General features: G+C 42.5%; 2 protein-coding genes across 3 annotated transcripts in view; one reads left to right on the top strand and one right to left on the bottom strand.

Annotated features, from left to right (window-relative positions):
- LOC129830013 (chemokine-like protein TAFA-1) overlaps positions 1-18780 on the top strand; it is a 45530-nt gene extending 26750 nt beyond the window's left edge. For both annotated transcript variants that reach the window (XM_055892142.1, XM_055892141.1), the window contains exons 3-6: positions 13320-13460; positions 17479-17603; positions 17767-17825; positions 17970-18780. In XM_055892142.1, the coding sequence (XP_055748117.1) occupies positions 13320-13460; positions 17479-17603; positions 17767-17802 (302 nt within the window). In that variant the 3' untranslated portion in view covers positions 17803-17825; positions 17970-18780. The remainder of the gene's footprint in view (positions 1-13319; positions 13461-17478; positions 17604-17766; positions 17826-17969) is intronic.
- Positions 1-23419, bottom strand: part of LOC129830010 (NEDD8-activating enzyme E1 catalytic subunit-like) — a 74461-nt gene that overhangs the window by 13463 nt on the left and 37579 nt on the right. The gene's annotated exons all lie outside the window — the stretch shown is intronic.

The following is a 23419-nucleotide window of genomic DNA, read 5'->3' as shown; positions in this document are numbered from 1 at the left end:
AGGTTTTGAATAAGGGTTAGGATAAGGGTTAAAGTTAGGACTAGGACTAGGGTTAGGGTTAGTTAGGACTAGGACCAGGGTTAGGGTTAAAGTTAGGGCTAGGACTAGGGTTAGGGTTAAAGTTAGGGCTAGGACTAGGGTTAGGGTTAGGTTTTGAATAAGGGTTAAAGTTAGGACTAAGACTAGGGTTAGGGTTAGGGTTAAAGTTAGGACTAGGACTAGGGTTAGGGTTAAAGTTAGGACTAGGGTTAGGGTTAAAGTTAGGACTAGGGTTAGGGTTAAAGTTAGGACTAGGACTAGTGTTAGGGTTAGTAAGTAGATGTGAAGTTGAAGTGTTACTGATAGTCAGTAGAGCATCTACAGATGGACAATCCAAATAAAGTGTTACCGAGTTTCCTTACATGTGATTGATTTTCACGTGAACTTGCATATCCACATGTGAAAGTGATATTTTCCCATGTGGAGTTGTTTTACATGTGAAAAGGCAAATGTAATTTTCACATGTGAAAACACAATTCCACATGTGAAAGTGGGATTTTCACATTTGGAATATTCTTACACTTGAAACATAAAATGTGATTTTCACATGTGAATGTTTTTCTGATGTGAAAATGCAATTCCACATGTGAGTTAGATTTTCACGTGAACATTTTTACATGTGAAACTGCATATCCGAATCTCATGTGAAAGTTTTTAACATATGAAACCAGAAATGTCACATGTGAAACTGCAATTCAAATGTGAGGTGAAACCATGTTATTCTCCTCACATGTGAAAAGGTGGTGTTAATGTTAACATGTGAACTATGGTTTCATATGTGGAAATTCGATTTTTATATGTAAAACTGCAAACTTTTTTTGTAAGGGATAATATGCTGTATGAATGATTTACATGTACACCATGTTAATTTGAATATCTGATAAACTGCTACTAAAGTGGCATATTAACAGTGATACCTTTCACACCACCTGACCAGTTGATGCGAGTTTCTGAGTAACATTAATTTGTCATTATACCAGCATCAGCTCTAAATCAAATCAAACCATGTTTGTCACATGCTTTGTAAACTACAGGTGTAGACTTACTTATGGGCCCTTCCCCCAAAAAATGAAAAGACAATTAGAAATAGTAGAAAAATGTAAAAATAATAACACAAATAATAAATAGAAACATTATAGCACAAGGAATAAATACAAAATGAGTAACGATAATTTGTCTATACACACTGGGTATCAGCACAGAGTCGATGTGCAGGTGTGCGAGGTAATTGAGGTGGATATGTACATATAGGTAGTAATAAAGTGACTAGGCAATGGGACAGATAATAAACAGTAACAGCAGCGTATGTGAGTCAAAAAAGGGTCAACACAGATATTTCGAGTAGCTATTGGTTAACTATTTCACTAACTATTTAGCAGCCTTTCAGCTTGGGGTAAAAGCTGTTCAGGGTCCTATTGGTTCCAGACTTGGGGCATCGGTACCGCTTGCCATGCGGTAGCAGAGAGAACAGTCTATGACTTGGATGGCTGGAGTCTTTGACAATTTTTAGGGCCTTCAACTGACCGCCTGGCATAGAGCTCGGCCCCAGTGATGTACTGGGCCGTATGCACTACCCTCTGTAGCGCCAAGCAGTTGCCAAGCAGTTGCCAAGCAGTTGCCAAGCAGTTGCCAAGCAGTTGCCAAGCAGTTGCCATACCAAGTGGTGGTGCAGCCAGTCAACATGCTCTCAATGGTGCAGCTGTAAAATGTTTTGAGAATCTGAGGGCCCATGCCAAATCTTTTCAGCCTCCTGAGGAGGAAGAGGCGTTGTTGTGCCCTCTTCATGACTGTGTTTATGTGTGTGAACCATGATAGTTTCAGAGTGATGTGGACACCGAGGAATCTGAAGCTGTCGACCTGCTCCACTACAGCCCCGTCATTGTGGATGGGGGCGTGTTTGGCCCTCCATTTCCTGTTGTCCACGATCAGCTCCTTTGTCTTGCTGATGTTGAGGGAGAGGTTTTTGTCTCTGACCTCCTCCCTGTAGGCTGTCTCATCATCATCAGTGATCAGGCCTACCACCGTCATGTCATCTGCAAACTAAATGATGGTGTTGGAGTCCTGCGTGGCGGCGCAGTCGTGGGTGAATAGAGAGTATAGGAGACTAAGCACGCACCCCTGAGGAGCCCCTGTGTTGAGGGTGAGCGTGGCAGATGTGTTGTTGCCTACCCTCACCACCTGGGGGCAGCGCTAATCAGTATTCAAATTTTAGTGTTGTTTGTCTGGTGTGTATCTCAGTGAGAAGTCAGGACCCTTAGGCCTTCCTCAAAAATCAGATTCTGTTTGGAATATTAAAAAAATACAGAATTTGGGATTTTCTTATCTATTTTTAAATCTGCAGTGTATTTTATTGCCCTTGTCCTTGTCCTGCCTATCCCTTGCAAAAAAAGGTGTTAAGCTATTTAACCCTAATCCCCAACCCTAACCTAGCTTCATGTCCAGACGAGGGTTCAACCCTAACCCTAGACATAACCCTAACCCTTACTTTAATCCTAACCTAGCTTCATGTCCAGACGACGGTTCAACCCTAACCCTAGACATAACCCTAACCCTTACCTTAATCCTAACCTAGCTTCATGTCCAGACGACGGTTCAACCCTAACCCTAGACATAACCCTAACCCTTACCTTAATCCTAACCTAGCTTCATGTCCAGACGACGGTTCAACCCTAACCCTAGACATAACCCTAACCCTCACCTTAATCCTAACCCTAGCTTAATGTCCAGAACACGGTTAAACCCTAACCCTAGACATAACCCTAACCCTTACGCTTTTTTTATTTGTACTTTTATTTAACTAGGCAAGTCAATTAAGAACAAATTCCTTTTTACAATGGCGCCCTACAAAAAAGGCCTCCTACGGGGACGGGGGCTGAGATTTAAAAAAAAATATATATAGGACAAAACACACATCACAACAAGAGAGACACCACAACACTACATAAAGAGAGATCTAAAACAACAACATAGCATGGTAGCAACACGTGACAACACAGCATGGTAGCAACACAACATGACAACAACATGTTAGCAACACAATATGGCAGCAGCACAACATGGTAGCAGCACAAAACATGGTACAAACATTATTGGGCACAGAAAACAGCACAAAGGGTAAGAAGGTAGAGACAACAATACATCACACGAAGCAGCCACAACTGTAAGTAAGAGCGTCCATAATTGAGTCTTTGAATGAAGAGATGGAGATAAAACTGTCCAGTGTGAGTGTTTTTTGCAGCTCCCTCCAGGCGCTAGCTGCAACGTACTGAAAAGAGGAGCAACCCATGAATATGTGTGCTTTGGGTACCTTTAACAGAATGTGACTGGCAGAACGGGTGTTGTATGTGGAGTATGAGGGCTGCAATAGGTATCTCAGATAGGGGGGAGTGAGGCCTAAGAGGGTTTTATAAATAAGCATCAACCAGTGGGTCTTGCGATGGGTATACAGAGATGACCAGTTTACAGAGGATTATAGAGTGCAGTGATGTGTCCTATAAGGAACATTGGTGGCAAATCTGATGGCTGAATGGTAAAGAACATCTAGCCGCTCGAGAGCACCCTTACCTGCCGATCTATAAATTACGTCTCCATAATCTAGCAAGGGTTGGATGGTCATCTGAATCAGGGTTAGTTTGGCAGCTGGGGTGAAAGAGGAGCGATAACAACAGAGGAAACCAAGTCTAGATTTAACCTTAGCCTGCAGCATTGATATGTGCTGAGAGAAGGACAGTGTACCATCTAGCCATACTCCCAAGTACTTGTATGAGGTGACTACCTCAAGCTCTAAACCCTCAGAGGTAGTAATAACACAGGTTGGGAGAGGGACATTCTTCTTTCCAAACCACATGACCTTTGTTTTGGAGGTGTTCCGGACAAGGTTAAAACCTCTACAGGATCGGTGGGTCCCACGCGGGACGGTTGAGCTAACGTAGGCTAATGTGATTAGCATGAGGTGTAAGTAACAAGAACATTTTTCAGGACATAGACTTATCTGATATTGGAACTGAAATTATTGTTAATCTAACTGCACTGTCCATTTTACAGTAGCTATTACAGTAAAATAATACCATGCTATTGTTTGAGGAGAGTGCACAGTTATGAACTTGGCATAATACATTATGGCCTTTCTCTTGCATTCAAAGATTATGGTACCATTCTTTCAAAATGCATGTTTTTTTCTTTGTATTCTCTTTTTTTAGATCTAATGTGTTATATGATCCTACATTAATTTTACATTTCCACAAACTTCAAAGTGTTTCCTTTCAAATGGTATCAAGAATATGCATATCCTTGCTTCAGGTTCTGAGCTACAGGCAGTTAGATTTGGGTATGACATATGACATTTAGGTGAAAATTGGAAAAAAGGGACGGATCCTTAAAATAGTTTTTTAAACACTCTTCAACAAAGCTTTCTTAGTGTCCAACAAGCTTTCTCTGCCCTTAACAACTTGGGGCTAGCCATTGTAAGTTCAGAGTCACTCGCCCCAAAAGAACGGAGAGGCGTGGGGGTACCTGTACCAGACAGAGGGAGACAGGCCATGGTAGACGGTGAACAGATCGCCAGGTGGAATCCAAGCAGCAGTGCAGCAGGCAACGGGAGTAGGTGTCACACCCACTTGGGAGAAGCTTTTTCAGAAGGCAGATTCCTTGTAGAAAATCCCAGCTAGCTAGCTAACGTACCTATCAAGTCTCTGTCCACCATTTTTTTCCACATGGAAAAGGAGGTTGTTAGTTGGCTATATCTCTTCAGTTTCGGCAAATGGTCCTTTACGACATCCAAACAAAGTTGTCCTGTGGCTGTTGTATTTTGGAGATTGCGAGGAGGATATCTTCTGATGTGATCAAAGCAACAATATTGTTTCTTATTGAGGTAATTTACAATTGAAGTGTCATTGCTGCATATCAGTTCAAAATAGAGATGAATCCAGGGGTTACTGTATTGTAACGACCTCTGCACCGGTGGGGGGGCTTCAAAGACCTCTGCACCGGTGGGGGGGCTTCAAAGACCTCTGCATTTGGGTGGGAGAGGCTCTGAAACTCTCCTGCCATTGTTGGGCTCAAGAGCTTTGACACCTCTCACTTCACACCTCAGTGCTAATCGAAGTTGCAGTCAGATCTGTGCTGTCCTTAACTTAGCATTCTGTCCTCATAAAGTAATATATATCATTGTCATTTATTTTTCTTCTTGGCTTTAAAACTAGCTTCAGACTAACATTACTATTCAATTCCAGGTTTGATGGTGTTTTCAGGTTTCTTGTGTTTCTTTTAGTGGTTGTTCGTTTGCCGGAGCATTTGCTGTATAGACCTTGGAAATAAGAATCTTTGGTAGTAGGAATCCTTCAAGGTAATATTGTCCAAAATCAGGTTGTAGGTTTGATTTGGAGTGAAGGTTATGTTGTACCCTAACTCTAGCTTCATGTCCACATCATGGTTTAACCCTAACCCTAGAAATATATATATATATATTTTTTTTTTATACAAGGCAAGTCAGTTATGGACAAATTGTAGTTTACAGTGATGGCGCTGGGCCAATTGTGCGCCGCCCTATGGGACTCCCAACCACAGACGGATGTGATTCAGCCTGGATTCAAACCAGGGACTGTAGTATTGCAGTATCGCACTGAAATGCAGTGCCTTAGACCACTGCGCCATTTGGGAGCCCAATAACACTAACCCTTACATAAAAATGAATGGCTTGTCAATAAGGGAAACTATATGTCCAGTACACCTACAGTATTTCTGCAGGATGATCCCATACTGAGTTGTTACCCTTCATTCTTACTTATTTCAAATGCTCGACAGGGATATTCAATTCATTATCATGACTTAAACCTCATTAGCTAGTAAAATAGCATCTTGAATTCCTAATTGGGTCCAAGGGGGAGAGTTGGTATGATAAATAAGCAAGGTAATTAATACTGTGAGTATCAGGCTCTATTGCAGATTTCAGCTTCTTATGCCTCTAATACCTCCTTGGTTTGCCACAAATCACTTTGCATATTTAAACCACAGATCCAATTACAGCAGGTTCAGAGTTGGTGATAAGCATGCAGCATGCCGAGGTAGAGTGGTGTGGTATGATAGAAATGACTGCTCTGTTGCAATAATGAGAACCCTATCATAGGATGAGTGATGGAGTTAGGCTGGAGAGCATCAATTGGGGCAGAGCATGAGTAGTGTGTGTTGTTCTCACATGGGACATGTGATAAGAAAACACCTACACAATTTTAATAGAGATGATGACTGGTGTACTGTCCCTTCACAGTAACCAAGTGGTATACTAATAGCAAGCATTTCATACAATAGGCTGCATACGTCACCAACACCCACATATCTAGTCTATTCTCAATGCACAATAAAGATAATTGAAAGTGATTATTACCTAAGACATCTCTGCACAACACCAGCATATTGGATTAGTAATTAACCATTTCCTTCAACTACCATTACCATCCCTGTCACCCTGTGAAACTTAGGTAAATCATTACTACCCAACCCAGGAGAGCACATGTCTTATTGTATGACAGGTAATTTAAGCATTCTATTGTGCTGTACATTATTTACACAGAGCAAATGTTGCAGCAGAGTGCATTTGCAGGGCAGCCAGACACACTCGTACCTGCACCAGACTACTGCAGCGTCCGTCCGTCCAGCCCTGAGAGGAGAGGACCTACACTCAAACAAAAAAAGTGATATCTAGAACCTAAAATGGTTCTTCGACTGTGCCCATAGGAGAACCCTTTGAAGAACTCTTTTGGGTTCAATGTAGAACCCTTTCAATAGAGGGTTCTACATGGAACCCAAAAAGATTTCCCTGCAGCCAAAAAGGGGGACAGCCGAAGAACCCTTTTGGAACCTTTTTTTCTAAGATTGTAGCTACAGATACAAGCTCAGCAGCTTTCCACTGACAACTCTTTGAATAGTGCCCACCTTTCATCTTCCCTCTTTTTTTTATTTTCATTTTTTTAATGCAGACTGGAACTGTTTCATCTGGGAAGGCTATATACTGATATTAAATACCTGGAAACGTACAAGGCAGCGAGAGCTAGGGAAAGATGGATAGATAGGCAGACAAAGCATTGACATTACATTTTTGGAAAAATAATAAAGAAGAATAGAGACTCATGTTCCATGTTTTTTGTCCAATTTTTACCAAATGGAACGTTTTTGTTTCATTGCATGATTGCTGCTGTAGTTAGTTGTCACGCCCAACAACACATATAGTATATCCATAGCCAAACGAAATCACCATGGGCATTTTGTCACATAAGGATCCTCCTCCTCAAGACTGAGAATATGATTTTATGCCCTTGATCAACACCAGTTTTAGAGCAGCCTTTGCGTCCCTGTGTGACAGCTGTGGAGACATGTTTTGAGGCTCAGATGCAAATAGAAAAACCCATACCCTTTCTCTCTCCGGTGCCTCTCCTACCGTTCCCTCTCGGATTCCTCTCTCTGTTTCCCCTCCTCCCTTTCTCTCTCCGGTTCCTCTCCTACCGTTCCCTCTCGGATTCCTCTCTCTGTTTCCCCTCCTCCCTTTCTCTCTCCGGTTCCTCTCCTACCGTTCCCTCTCGGAATCCTCTCTCTGTTTCCCCTCCTCCCTTTCTCTCTCTGTTTCCCCTCCTCCCTTTCTCTCTTTGTTTCCCCTCCTCCCTTTCTCTCTCTGGTTCCTCTCCTTGCTTTCTCTCTCTGGTTCCTCTCCTCCCTGCCTCTCTCTGGTTCCTCTCCTCCCTTTCTCTCTCTGGTTCCTCTCCTCCTGTTCTCTCTCTGGTTCCTCTCCTCCCTTTCTCTCTCTGGTTCCTCTCCTCCCTTTCTCTCTCTGGTTCCTCTCCTCCCTTTCTCTCTCTGGTTCCTCTCCTCCCTTCCTCTCCCTGGTTCCTCTCCTCCCTTTCTCTCTCTGGTTCCTCTCCTCCCTTCCACTCTCTGGGTCCTCTGCTCCCTTCCACTCTCTGGTTCCTCTCCTCCCTTTCTCTCTCTGGTTCCTCTCCTCCCTTTCTCTCTCTGGTTCCTCTCCTCCCTTTCTCTCTCTGGTTCCTCCCCTTTTCTCCCTGGTTCCTCTCCTCCCTTTCTCTCTCTGGTTCCTCTCCTCCCTTCCACTCTCTGGTTCCTCTCCTCCCTTCCACTCTCTGGTTCCTCTCCTCCCTTCCACTCTCTGGTTCCTCTCCTCCCTTTCTCTCTCTGGTTCCTCTCCTCCCTTTCTCTCTCTGGTTCCTCCCTTTTTCTCCCTGGTTCCTCTCCTCCCTTTCTCTCTCTGGTTCCTCTCCTCCCTTCCACTCTCTGGTTCCTCTCCTCCCTTCCACTCTCTGGTTCCTCTCCTCCCTTTCTCTCTCTGGTTCCTCTCCTCCCTTTCTCTCTCTGGTTCCTCCCTTTTTCTCCCTGGTTCCTCTCCTCCCTTTCTCTCTCTGGTTCCTCTCCTCCCTTCCACTCTCTGGTTCCCCTCCTCCCTTTCTCTCTGGTTCCTCTGTTCAATGCTGTTTTCATGCATCTTTAACACAGGAGGGTTAAAGATATGGTCAGGTGCAACGGGCCTCTGAGAATGGACAATACTTTATTGAAATGCAAAATAACTACCAAGAGGAGGGAGATGCTACTGCTGTTAAGTGACAGTGCTGCCAGTCATATATTTCATAAATGTCCTTGCTTATATTAATTTTCTCATGGGCCGTACTTTTTCTGAGTAGCAATTTATATTTTTCTTCAGCCATGTGTAAATTGCGCATGCTGTGAAAAAGTACTTTGCTAAATCCAATTCAGAGGGGGAGAGTAATTCTTTCTGGTCTGGGAGGGTAAAAGTAAACACACACACACACACACTTACACACCACACACACACACACACACTCAAGAAGGGACTGTCGAATCCCGATTTAGCCTTCTTGATCAGTGCGTTATTAGGAATTCTTATTGCTTTTCAAAGCCATGTTATTTGCTCTAAGAGAGAAAAGAAAACATTGATCTTACATTGTTCATAACATTCAGCTATTTCATTTTTGTTTTCTCTCCCATGACTCACACGATTCATCTAGATGTCATTTTGTCTTTTGAATTGCAAAAGACAAACTTATGATTGGCATCATATCATGTTATCATCCATTTTTCTTTTTTGCAGAAACAAATGTGTCATGATTGGCACACAATTTATCATGCAATAGTTCTCTCCATGTTTTTCCCAAGCATTTGAGACCAGAATAACAACAGCCCTGCAAGGACATTACTGGGTGGAAAAACCTAGTCTTTCAATTTGACACCATGCAGGCTTGTGTTTTGTGACCCTCACTGTCTTCCATCTGCATTAATTTGACATTCTCTAATCTGGTTGTCTCATTTCCTGCCAGTGACAGGGCTGTGGTAGCCTGCTGGCATGGACACAGAGAATGAACTGTGAGCGCGGCCTATTACAGGTCACCTTGAGCGAATCTTCTATTTAATGGTGAGAGGCTGGCTACTTCCATTCCAAACATGGGCTATGGTTTGCCAGAACTCATGGAGATGTGTGTGTATATGGGAAAGAACCATTCACAACGTAGTATGTGTGCATCCACAGAACCTCGGAAAAGAGCCATGTTACCTGCTAAATTGAGCGTCTAAGGCTTTCCAAGTGGATGGCAGTGTGAAACACAGCAAAGATAGCACAGTACATTCAATTGCAGTTTCATTTTCGTTTTAAACTAGCACGGCGCACACACGCACACACACGCACACGCACACACACACACACACACACACACACACACACACACACACACACACACACACACACACACACACACACACACACACAGATTGCTGGAGAGGGAAAGAGTGCACCCACTACCCATTGAGATAGAATACATGCGGTCAGATCCTCTGGAGACTACTTCACATGTGTTTATTACAGTAGACAGCAAGTCTTGGCATGCTTACGGCATATAGTGACATTTCTAGTGAGATGTAGCGAACATTTGCGTCTGAGCAATAGCAGCTTCATCACTGGTGAATAGACATTTATTGGTCCCATATGGCCCCTGTTCACATCCATTAGGCACAGAGAATCTAAGATCCACGCAATTGTAGAATGTCAATGTTGTGAGTAATTGTCATGCATGGGTTGACACTACAGTATGAACCTCTATAGCAGGGGTAATAAGTCCTAATTCCTAATTTCTACTGGCTTTCATTTCGCTTTCCAGAGTCCAAAGAAACTGATTTACTCCTCTGTTACTCCTCAGAAACTGATTTACTCCTCTGTCACTCCTTAGAAACGGATTTATTGTGGACTCCAGGTGTTGTGACCTGTCCAAATCTTGGGTTCCTAAAATATTAAGAGCTCACACAAATGTCTTTCTCTGCAGCCCCCACGAACCAGGCCTCCCAAGCCCCATTTACTCTGGTTTGAAGTGTTACAACCCCTGAATGCCACAGAAAGTACATTGTCAAATATCATGACAGTACCTTATCTTTCCTCAAAATGCAATGACAAATAGTTTATAACCTCAGCAAACTTGCAGGCGCTTTCAAAAGGTCAATGTCTCTAGCTAAATAAATGTGGGCCAGACCTATCGGGTTGCAGGTTGTGTGGCACCTGTGTTCTGACAAACCCAATGTTTAGATTACTGTACAGACAGGAAGATGGCACTGGCAGAAACATGGCATGGTATGGCAACTAAAATAGTGCGTTACTAGCAGAGCCCCTCCTGTTCCTGCCTGCATTACCCCTCTACCCCCTGGAACAACGTCTCAGCAGGATTCCGGTTCTCTGCCAGTTAACACAATAGTGGGAGAAACAATAAGGAAAGAGATCAGGAACTGGCTCATGACCTGCTTAACATAATGTGCTTTTCAGGGAGAGATGGGATATTTTGTGCTTTTCAGAAAGCACACCATCCCACCCAACCTTTATACAATATCACAGCTTCCATGAGACACATAACTACACAAACACGCACACACAAGTTCTGAAGCCATTTGTCATTAGGGCAGCTGACTTTGTTCTCAGTGATTGATAATGGAAGAGGGAATGGAAATACAGAAAACAATTATATCCTGGCATGGCTCCAGCAGCCGTCACCTGATGAGGCACTATTCATCTCCAACCATGTTATTCTCCATCTCCCCTGATATATTCATGACGCAGAGATGTGGTCTCTGAGCATGCAGCGTGTGTGCGTAGAGATGGAGTCTCGGAGCATTAAGAGTGTGGCAGTCACAAACTGAGCCACACCGACTGAGCTTAAAGAACGCTCATCAGTTTTACATTACTTTTGTTTAAAGCCACCGAATACACCTACCAGCTGGAAATAACCAAGCCTATTTGCATTTTTATTTGATTTTAATATATTCTTCAGAGGTGACGATTTCCAAAAATAGAGTATATCCAGATTCAAACTTCTCCTGTTCACGTTGCTGCTGCTCTCAACAAGCAACATAAGCAACGAACAAAGGGGATTCTGTTGAGTAGTGTGGTTTTTAATAGATCAAAGGATTAATCTGGGTCTTGTCTTATGCAATTAAGAAGATGCATTAAAGAGAACTAACCCCTGTGGGCTGTTGTTGTTTTAGCTGATGGCCTACTGCTTCCACTTCGAAATAAAATCAGGATTATCATTGTGCAAACATGCCCCGTTGTCATACAGGTTCAGAGATAAAGTTTATGTCTCTCCTCAACTCCTGCCAAAGGCTGTTCTCAACCACCAGCCTTGAGTCACGAAAATCCCACTGAAACCACACGGTATTATTGAGAAATCTTGTCAGACAGAGAGATTTGGAAAGCGAAGGTCTTTAATTTATTTCATCCCATTCAATTAAACTTAGTCAATTACCATTGTTTAATTATTCTATTACAATTATTGCTGCAAATTAAACCTCTAGGCTTTCTCCAACGGAGCTTCCAATCTCTATTGCTGTTATTTGCAGTCACTTCTCAGTCAAGCTAGGCTCAAACAACACTTCAGATAGCTGACAGGGTGATGTACAATGCACACTCTAAAAAACACAATGTTATGCATAACGGCAGTGTGTGGGTGAAGTATATCAAAAATCCTAATTAAACCCTAACGTATAATGGTAACATTTGGCAGTCTCTAAAATTCTTTGCATGTTGTATTGAAAATGTTTAAACTAAATCCTCTTGCTATTGAGATGAGGTGGTGGAATGAGTGAGTCAGTCATTAGTAGAGGAGAATGGGCTGTGTTGTCTCCTTTCAATCAGGGGTCAGGAGGTCATCCAGGGTTCAGGAGAGGTCGTGTTAGATAATCTCTCCAGGCTTTAACATGATCGCTGAATTATAGCATGAAGCTGACACCGACTCCTCTCCAACCTGAATTTAAACTCTTTTAAATGTCTATCTGGGTTTTGACTAAGAATATGGGTCTCACTTGAAATCTTATATCTTAGAAGACAAATCTACATTTCTATCCAGTTGGGAAAAAGTCCTTTGGCTGTATTTGACTAATCTTTGAATATTGCACAAGGTAAGGTGATAGCATTATTATTCAACCCAGTGTCATGGGTTATATGTTCCATAGTATTACTTTCATCAGCAGGTGATATCCACTACTGCTCTGCAATTACATTCTCTAGTCGTAACACATTTTGAAAACGTAATGGCATATACGTTTCTCTCTAAAAACTCTGCCAAATGGGAAACATTTCATATTTTCCTCCTGATTCACATATAAACTTTCCTTGTCTTTGGTCGACAGACAGGCCTAATTATTGGATTGGTCATACTTGTTGTGTTGTTAGTGTTAGTTGTAGGGGCAGACCGCTGAGGACAGCAGGTGGGGCATCCTGATAGGGAGATGTTCCGTAGGCAGAATAAGACAGCCAGCCTGATGAGGGGGATGGCGGGGGACGGCGTCCTGTAGGCAAATTGAACCAACCTCCTGATAATTACATGAAGGGACATTATTCAGACTAAGACGGAGGGAGGGCCCCTGGAGGCCTTCTCATCCTGATAATGTATTTATCTAGTCTCTCACACAAGCTAGGGACCTCTGGGGCCTCACTCAATCAAAGCACAAAACTCACGACAGACATTACTTTTGTTTATGGTAAACATATTAATAGCTGTCACATGTAATACACTTGTGATATCTTGCATAAAGAGATACCATCTACAGGATGTTTATATTGAGATAAAGCCTAAAACATTCACAGGAATTTAACAGGCCAACAACGGGCCTACCAACATACAGTAGCTACATAAATCATTGTTGATTGTGCTAACTTTGCCATTGATTAACCTAAGAAGTTATTTTGAACAGTTTTTACTTGTTTGCTTTTGTTTATCTTTTCTTAGAAGGAGGAACGTGTGAAGTGATTGCGGCTCACAGATGTTGTAATAAGAACAAGATTGAGGAGCGGTCCCAGACGGTCAAGTGTTCCTGTCTACCAGGGAAGGTGGCAGGGACCACCAGGAACAGACCCTCCTGTGTTGACGGTGAGTAGAGGAAGACTAGCAGCCCAACTCCCATTGTAATTGCAGGTGCAAGGGAAGTGTGTGCCCTATCACTGATTGGACTCGCACACACAGATGCTGCTTATAGAACCAGTTCTTGAATATTTTTTTTATCAGGGTTGCATAAAAGTAGTACAATATATAACTTGGATTGTATATGATGCTTCAGCCTTTCCCAATAGATCTGGGATAGCATTTCTCACAGCAGGTGGCCAGTAGAGACAGAGATGCACCATCCCTTTCTTTTGATTAGCTCACTGCAGAAGTATTAACCTGAGAGAATGTATAGAATGTATATAGAACATATGCATTCACCAATGGCATACAGTACATTCCCTAGAGAAGTTGCAATGGTTCTTTGTGTATTATGCATTTTGTTTTGATTCGTGCCAGGTCTAAGACAGAGCCGCCTAAGGAGTTGTTGTTTAATAGATGCACTATAAACTTTGTTCGATCAGACTCCTGGCAACAAACCACGGTGACCCTCTTCACCGTAAGGAACAGGTCCAAGTGGAAAAGCACTTAGACTAGGACAGCCAAGAACACTCAGACAAAACTTTTACTGAAGTTGTGGTCATACTCAACTATCTAATTTTGTACTGTGGAAATGTACTGTTGCTTTATGAATTGTATGTATTGGCTTTTTGACAGATGAGACACAATTTTAGCATCTCTAGTAAAGATCAAACAGAAGACAGTAGTAGCCTGTATTACTGCCTATATACTGTATTTCTTCCTATGCTGTGGGGCAAAGAGAAAATGCTAAAATTGTATACTCATTTTGCCATGTGGTGATGCTACATTTTTGCAGTTTTAAAGCTAATCTCCTGCAATTCTGCACATTTTGCAATGACTTATGCCATGTTAATGATCTCTGAGTGAAAGTGACTAACAAAATAGTACCCAGTCGGTATTCGGCCGTAATTACTATAGTGAAGTGATAACGCCCGAGAAGCCGGTTTTGGAGGATATATTGGCATGGGTGTTGTTTCATGTCGGGCTGGTAAACGGTGCCAATATATCCTCCGAACACCAGCTTCAAGAGCATGATCACTTTTATACAACAGGTTACCAACATATTCAAATAATGATTGACATATTTTCATTAAAAACGTTATTTGGACACTATTTCATCCTTCCACGAAATATAGTCCCTACACAAATCTAAGGTTTCTACCCAGGTTCTTCACCCTCAACAGTTTCCCATGTGTATCAAGAATGGTCCAGCACCTAAGGGACATCCAACCAATTTGACACAACTGTGGGAAGCATTTGGAGTCAACATGGGCCAGCATTCCTGTGGAAAGCTTTAGACACCTTGTAGACTCCATGCCCCAACATATTGAGTCTGTTCCGAGAGCAAAAGGGGGACAACTCAATATTAGTGTCACGTTCCTGACCTTATTTCCTTTGTTTAGTCTTGTTTAGTTGGTCAGGACGTGAGCTGGGTGGGCATTCTATGTTATGTGTTTCTATGTTGGGTTGTCAACTAGCCTGATATGGTTCTCAATCAGGGGCAGGTGTTTTACGTTTCCTCTGATTGAGAACCATATTAAGGTAGGCTGTTCTCACTGTTTGTTTGTGGGTGATTGTTGCCGTGTCTGTGTTTGTGCACCACACGGTACTGTTTTCGTTCCTTCGTTCGTTTGTTCACGTCGTTTATTTGTTTTGTATTTTGTCAAGTGTGTTTTTCGTCTTCGTTGCTTTATTAAAAGATATGTATTCAACCCACGCTGCGTTTTGGTCCGATCCATGCTCCTCTTCAGACGAGGAGGAAGACGAGCGTGACGATTAGGAAGGTGTCCTTAATGTTTTGACCACTGTTTTACATTTTTTGGGGTCACTTATGTTGCTTATGCCTGGGGCCGGCCCTGAGAGCAAGCATCACTTCTCACCTGCTTGTATTCTTCTTTAGATTCTAACCATTAGGAAATGTTTCCACAATTACTGAGCAGAGTACACAGACAGAGTGAGGGAATTTGAGGTCTCTTTTGTCTGTCAGGACTGACAGGGTATTTTTCTCTGTCAGACATCCAAGATGTGTTGGACATTTACCCTGTATTTAAGGCAATTTTCTCTTTCCAGAGCAAGAATATGTCCCGCATTAGTTACAGCTATGCCCCCTCGTTCAATTAACATGTCTAGACGTCTGGCTTTCTCTTTGATTTGAAATGTAAGAAATGCTTTACAGTGCCTTGCAAAAGTATTCATCCCCCTTGGCATTTTTCCTATTTTGTTGCATTACAACCTGAATTTAAATAGATTTTTGGGGATTTCATGTAATGGACATACACAAAATAGTCCAAATTGGTGAAGTGAAATGAAAAAAGGTGAAACAGAAAAGTGGTGCGTGCATTTGTATTCACCCCCTTTGCTATGAAGACCCTAAATAAGATCTGGTGCAACCAATTATGTTCTAAAGTCACATAATTAGTTCAAATAAAGTCCACCTGTATGCAATCTAAGTGTCACATGATCTGACACATGATCTCAGTATATATACACCTGTTCTGAAAGGCCCCAGAGTCTGCAACACCACTAAGCAAGGTGCGCCACCAAGCAAGCTGCGCCATGAAGACAAAGGAGCTCGCCAAACAGGTTAGGGACAAAGTTGTGGAGAAGTACAGATCAGGTTTGGGTTATAAGAAAATATCAGAAACTTTGAACATCCCACAGAGCACCATTAAATCCTTTATTAAAAAATGGAAAGAATATATAGCACCACAACAAACATGCCAAGAGAGGGCCACCCACCAAAACTCACAGATGGGCATGGAGGGCATTAATCAGAGAGGCAACAGAGACCAAAGATAACCCTGAAGGAGCTGCAAAGCTCCGTAGCGGAGATTGGAGTATCTGTCCATAGGACCACTTTAAGCCGTACACTCCACAGAGCTGGGCTTTACGGAAGAGTGGACAGAAAAAAGCCAATGCTTAAAGACAAAAATAAGCAAACACGTTTGGTGTTCGCCAAAAGGCATGTGGGAGACTCCCCAAACATATGGAAAAAGGTACTCTGTGCAGATGAGACTAAAATGTAGCTTTTTGGCCATCAAGGAAAATGTTATGTCTGGCGCAAACCCAACACCTCTGTTCACCCCGAGAACACCATCCCCACAGTGAAGCATGGTGGTGGCAGCATCATGCTGTGGGGATGTTTTTCATCGGCAGGGACTGGGAAACTGTTCAGAATTGAAAGAATGATGGATGGCGCTAAATACAGGGAACTTCTTGAGGGAAACCTGTTTCATTCTTCCAGAGATTTGAGACTGGGACGGAGGTTCACCTTCAAGCAGGACAATGACCCTAAGCATACTGCTAAAGCAACACTTGAGTGGTTTAAGGGGAAACATTTAAATGTCTTGGAATGGCCTAGTCAAAGCCCAGACCTCAATCTAATTGAGAATCTGTGATATGACTTAAAGATTGCTGTACACCAGATGAAAACCCATCCAACTTGAAGGAGCTGGAGAAGTTTTACCTTGAAGAATGGGCAAAAGTCCCAGTAGCTACATTTACATTACATTTAAGTCATTTAGCAGACGCTCTTATCCAGAGCGACTTACATATTAGCTAGATGTGCCAAGCTTATAGAGACATACCACAAGAGACTTGCAGCTGTAATTGCTGCAAAAGGTGGCTCTACAAAGTATTGACTTTGCGGGGGTGAAAAGTTATGCACTCTCAAGTTTCATTTTTTTTGTCTTGTTTTTTTGTTTACAAGAAAAAATATGTTGCATCTTCAAAGTGGTAAGCATGTTGTGTAAATCAAATGATACAAACTCCTCCAAAATATTTTGTTAATTCTAGGTTGTAAGGCAATAAAATAGGAAAAATGCCAAGGGGGGTGGATACCTTCGCAAGCCACTGTAAATACACCTAAGGTTGCTTCAGTGCTAGTCACCAATCCATCTTCAAGTCATATACTGCTCTCTCATATTGCCTCCGTTTCCACTGGGTAAGACATACTGAGGTCACCTTATGGTTTTGTTGCCTGCAGCATCCATAGTGATTGGTAAGTGGTGGTGCGAGATGGAGCCCTGCCTGGAGGATGAAGAGTGCAAGACGCTGCCTGACAACTCAGGCTGGATGTGTTACGCTGGGAACAAGATCAAAACCACCCGGGTAAGATAACCTCTCATTACAATTTGAATCAGAGTTATATTGGAGGGGGGATAGGTAGAGGCACGGGAGATTTGCACCAACAGACCAACATAGAGTTTTATATTGACAGACAAAGGCACAAGGTATTGACTCAAGAATATGAGAACTGTCTTTTCTTTTTTAGAACACCCAACAACCTGCAAGCAAAGGATACCTCTAACTTTAGATGGGCCAACTGCAAAGGTCAGCTTTGACATGTTCCATCTTCCATGGAGCTGTTAATGTATACCATCTTACCATAAACCATCTAATAATCAAGACTATTATAGCTGCACTGCAATATACTGTATCGCAATATCTGAGTGCTCTCCCTTTTGTTTGTTTCAGATCAATCCAAGGACCCAGACATTCAGCTTACCTTACAGTTATACGTGTGAACTTCCCTGTATAGAAAGGTGTGAATTCTCAAAGAAACTGCTGCTCAAAGGCACTGAGGAATGATGCAGCTGAAGCATAGCAATGGGGAACCCAGTGATTTCACAATGTTGTAATTTGATGGAACACTGCATTTGGATGTACAGCACATCTGAACTGTGTCTGATATTCGTCTGAGAATCTACTGCCGCCACTGTCCCAGCTCTTCGTTCTCTGGTATCAGCAAGCTCAGACAGACTCGGCGAAAGAGAGAGAGAGAGACATTTCTGGGTTACTTTGAGGAAGTACTTGCCGTGGGGCCTCAGGATTCTGTATATACCATGTTTCAGTCTCTTCATGTGAACAAGGACATTGTCTACAGTATGATGGTGGTGAGATGTAAATGATTCCAAACTCTGATCTGTTCTGTTCTTGTCCAAGTGTTCCAGATTCCAGACCACAGCCAAAGGTCTCGTGTTTCTTAAACATACAATAACCTATAGGTGTAGATCATGTGAGGATGCAACTGTACATTGGAATCATTTGGCCAATAACAAGACATGTTTCTTTTATCAAAACTGTTTTTGTACTTGAATTCCTTATTCCATCTCTTTTATAGTTCAGTTATCCATCAAACGGTTGAGTGTTCACCAAAAAACACAGTAGGCCTACGTTGTTTTTTTAAACTTCTTTAGATGCCGTATGTGTGTCAAATTCTTCAACAACATATTAAAAGTCTACCATTGCTTTGTGCATAAATATTAAATTAAACTATGGTGTGTTATGTAATTAAATATCTATTTTGCATTGGCTGCTTGAAGTATCAACAAATTCAGCTTATCATAAGTGATGAAATCTGGATAATAATTGCCTCCACAGTGCACAGATGTCAGAAATCACAACGAACACAATCAACTAGCCTGCTAACTGGGTTAGGTAAGTAGAGGAAATCACATGACCAGAATACCAATGTTTAATTTGTACATTCAGAGGTGAAAGTAGATTTATTTTCTTACCGCCCAAGTAGTGGTAAAATAAATGACACTCCCTACACTTTCAATGTATTTTTCTGCAAAAGGGGGGTAAACTGTCCAGCCCCCTAAAAATGTGGGTAAGCTGCATTGTTTACCCTCCACTACACCACTGTGGTAATTTTAAATAATGGTTTAATAGCCTATAATTTTATTGGCATTTTGTGTTAATTATTGTGATAGACTCACGTTTTACCGGTATAGCGTACCCCCATTATTTATTTTGCCGGGACGCCATAATGGACCGTACCGGCCTACTTTCCCCCGTGTAAATGCATCTTTTGTATTAGGTAGCCTACTAGACCAGTTGAATCCATAAACCAGTAGCTACAGAACTGCAGCACTCTGGGAATTTTACCCTAACAGACTGGGGTTTTGAAGTGTTCTGCTCGCATTGAAAAGAAGAAATTAACTTGACGAATAAGGACAGTCAATAAAAAACAGATTTACTCTGAAGTCTTCCGCTCAACAAAGGATGCCCAATGGAGCATGAAGCAGATTATATAAAATATTTTTATATTGCAAAGCACCAGGAACCAAGCAGTCAGCGGGCAGATGTAAAACCACCAGACACCCTGAAGGGATTTTCTGAGTGTTGCTCTCCGGCACATGTTGTCTGGAATTTCCATCTGTGCTTGTGGGTCAAACACAGCGTATAAACACACACTGAAATCACATCGCACCAGCGGCAGGCAAGGCTAGTGACAGCAGAAAGTAACATGCAAGTAAAGGCACTGTATCCTAACTGTATTCTGAAATCTGTTCTAAAGTGTATTCCAATCTGAACAACTATTGATGAACTGCTAGTGTGCATACAGTACCTGTGTAAGCACACAGCCTAAGAAAGCAAATTAATTACTAAACCACTGTTTAATGGAGGTGCTGCTTCCTTTAAAGGCTCCCTTTACAATCATGCTGCAGATGAAACGATTAAGCTGGTGGGACTGGGCTACTGGGATTCTGTGAAAAAGATAAATGAGACAGAGGTGAACAGTAGTTGAAGGTGAAACCACGGTATGCAGCATTGTGCCTCATGGAGGGAATCATCGGCTAAATTGAAGCACTCTGAAAAGTTATCATCTTCAATTATCTGTGAAGGAGCTGTTGAAACTGAGGTCTTGACTCAGTGGTCATTAAAAATCTTGTGGCTAGAACAGGGGTGATAACCCCGGTGCCCTGGCCTGTATAGATTCCCAACATGGCTGCTCATCCTACCAATGGCTACTCAACCGCAGCTTCCAATTGTCTCATTCAGCTCTCCTCTCCCTCTTACCCAGAATCTGACATTCAGCCATATTCTGTTTCTAACTAAAGTCGTTTGTTTGACAGTAAAACAGATCCTCCATCACACTACCAAACACTATGACACTAATGATAATGTAATGTTAGCTAACTGCAGGAGATTCTGAAGAAGCACCAGCTCCATAAAATCAGACACACTCCAGGCTGCTCCCGCGGGGCCTGATGGCTCACATTTGGGTGCAGAACTGTGACAAATACGTGACAACTGATGTTGATCCACCTTGACTTTCTGTCAGGACGTAAGTGAGGCATCAGGGGACAACAGTGAGGTACCCATATGACCCCTTCTCTGCTGGATCCCAAGGGGCCAGGGTTCTGGTCTAGAAGCACAGTTTTGACTAATCCTACAGTTTTGCTTCGATACTGCAGTTTAACTGATGCCCGCCCCAGAAAGATTTCCATAAACAGCTACATGGAAAAGTCCGTTTTGAAAATGTCTAATAAGACACTTTAGTCACCACCTTTGTGCACAAATGCAGATTTTTTTTCACATCACTCACAGCCAAAGATATTAACAAATTATATTCATCCAATGTCTGCCTTGTTTTTGGATGATGTGATGATGTCGTCGCTACTCGCGCTGCTCCATGTCCGCTAGTGCACATGTGATGTTGGTCGGTATAAACCGGATACAACCCGGATGTAGACGGTCCATGAATCGATGTCTACGAGCGTAAGTAGATTACCTTGAAAACAATAGTTGAACATCTTGGATGCAGTCTCCAGTTATTACACCTCAGTGCTGGATCCCCATGGGATATTCTAGATAGAAACATATTCCAACTGGGTGACACTGACAGTGCTCATGCTCAACACCTGCACCAACCCATTTTCACATTTTGTAAGTCAGTCAAACTCAATGTCATGATGTGTAGTGTCAGATATTAAGTCAATGATTGTACCAAGATCGAGTCAATTAATAAGTGTGTACCACCACTTCAGCCACCACTACATTAGGTGAATGTGCAATGTACAGTAGTTTATGTGGACAACTGGCAAGAAAACTAAGCACGGACCCCGTACATAGCCTACAGTAGAGTAAAACAAACTGCTCTAGTGTTTGCCATTCTCTCCAAGTACAACAGGCAGCAGCTAGCCACCAAGATATTACCAAGTCTAATCACATCCTCTCAAACCAGGCACTGTCTCCCTGTGGGATGCAGGGATTTCAAAGTCAAGGTAATGCGGACCAAACTCGATTCTAATTAAAGTTGACATCAGGTTCCTCTCCCGGCTCCTCCAGCGTTCATCTAAATCATTCATGCTGAGAAGGCCGGGGCCGCCACGCCATTTGGGCTCCATCAATGATTAAAGACTTGATCAGGCAAACAAAAACAATAAGACATTTAAAAACAGTGATAAATCTACAGGGTTGGTAGTGTGTCAGTGGTGACCTGCTTTGACATGTGTTGAAACTGACTGACTATAGCCTCACTTATACCTAGTTCTAACATGAGTCATTTGTCCTGATCTTATCCACATTCTGATTGTGCCCACATTGTAGCCGTTGCATCTACACATGGTATTAAAATGTGTCTCTTGGCCTCCCGAGTGGCACAGTGGTCTAAGGCACTGCATCGCAGTGTTGCGGCGTCACTACAGCCTGAGATTCGATCCCAGGCTATGTCATTACCAGCCATGACCTGGAGTCCCATAGGGTGGCGCACAATTGGCCCAGCGTCGTCCGGGCTAGGGGAAGGTTTGGCCGGGGGGCTTTACATTGCTCATCACACTTTAGTGACTCCTTGTGGCAGGCCAGGCGCCTGCAGGCTGACTTCGGTCATCAATCAAACGGTGTTTCCTCTGACACATTGGTGCAGCTGGCTTCCGGGTTAAGCGAGTGGGTGTTAAGAAACACGGTGTCATGACGTTGGCCTGTGGGTAAGGTTTATGACCCCCCCCCCCCCCCATAAATACATTTCTCCCTTCCCTCTCTCTTGACTCTACAAAGGGACTCTTGAATAGCCTTAAACATAGAGAGTCTGGGAACATCAAACAAGTGGAGGGAAAGGAACCATATTTCGGTAATAGAACCAGTTGAAAATATGCGTTGGTACTTAATGAATATGATGTCAGTTCGGTTGTCATCTGAGACATTATGACTGATGACAGGACGACGTAAACTGTATCTGGGAAAGTCTACACATTATAGTTATCAGATTCACATGGAATTGTTGTGCAATTCAAATGTGTTAATATAAAATGATTTGTGAAAATATGAAATGTAATTTTAGCTTCCAAATTAGAGATTTGGGTTTTCATAAGGTTAGGGCTCTGCTCAATCAGTGGCCTGCCCCTGTGAAGAGATATGGGTTATAAACTATGAAACACATCCTTCTTCCTTCACTATATAAGCCCTTGACGAAAATGTAACCTCCTGTTCCGGGTACATTAGGATGACGATCCGATGTCAGAAGGATTCAGATAACTACAGAACAAAGCCAACCTCAGCGTGAGCTTAAGTTGCGAATGGTATGAACTTTGAACTCTTATTCGCTACAGAAGTGATACCTCCTAGCCGTTGAGTTAGCAGCGGCCGCTGTAAACGTGGGCTAGGAAAGGACGGACAGAGTATCCCGTCTACCACACAACGACGACACTACAACGTTTCCCGTTCACCACCAGAGACACTCTTCAAAGGACAAAGGACTCTGTTGGGCAACACGGCCCCTCCATCTACCACCAACCTATTGAAGCGCAGCTCAGAGTAAATATTTATTGCATTTTCCTTTTCCAAATGGGCGGTAATTTAGAATGCATAAGATTCTGTATTTACGATAGAGTAGCTGCCTACGGCCCGATAGAGACATCGCTTCTCCCTTTGTTCTTCAGCCTTCCACTCAAACCCAACCCCCGTTCTTTGTGTAACCAGCTGTCATATCTGTTCCGTCCGCTAGGGACGTTTTCCTTTATGACATAATTTGTAATCAAGGTATGATTCATTCTGTGTATATGTAATTCTGTGTGATTAGTTAGGTATTTAGTAAATAAATAATTAAACCCAATTTTGTATTGCTGATTCAACTTGTTAGCCAGGGTTCGTGAAGATAACCAAGAATTTACAACATTCAGATGAGACTGAAATAAAGT

Source organism: Salvelinus fontinalis, chromosome 31, assembly GCF_029448725.1.
Source record: "Salvelinus fontinalis isolate EN_2023a chromosome 31, ASM2944872v1, whole genome shotgun sequence".
NCBI lineage: Eukaryota > Metazoa > Chordata > Actinopteri > Salmoniformes > Salmonidae > Salvelinus > Salvelinus fontinalis.
This window is presented reverse-complemented; position numbering and strand designations above follow the sequence as displayed.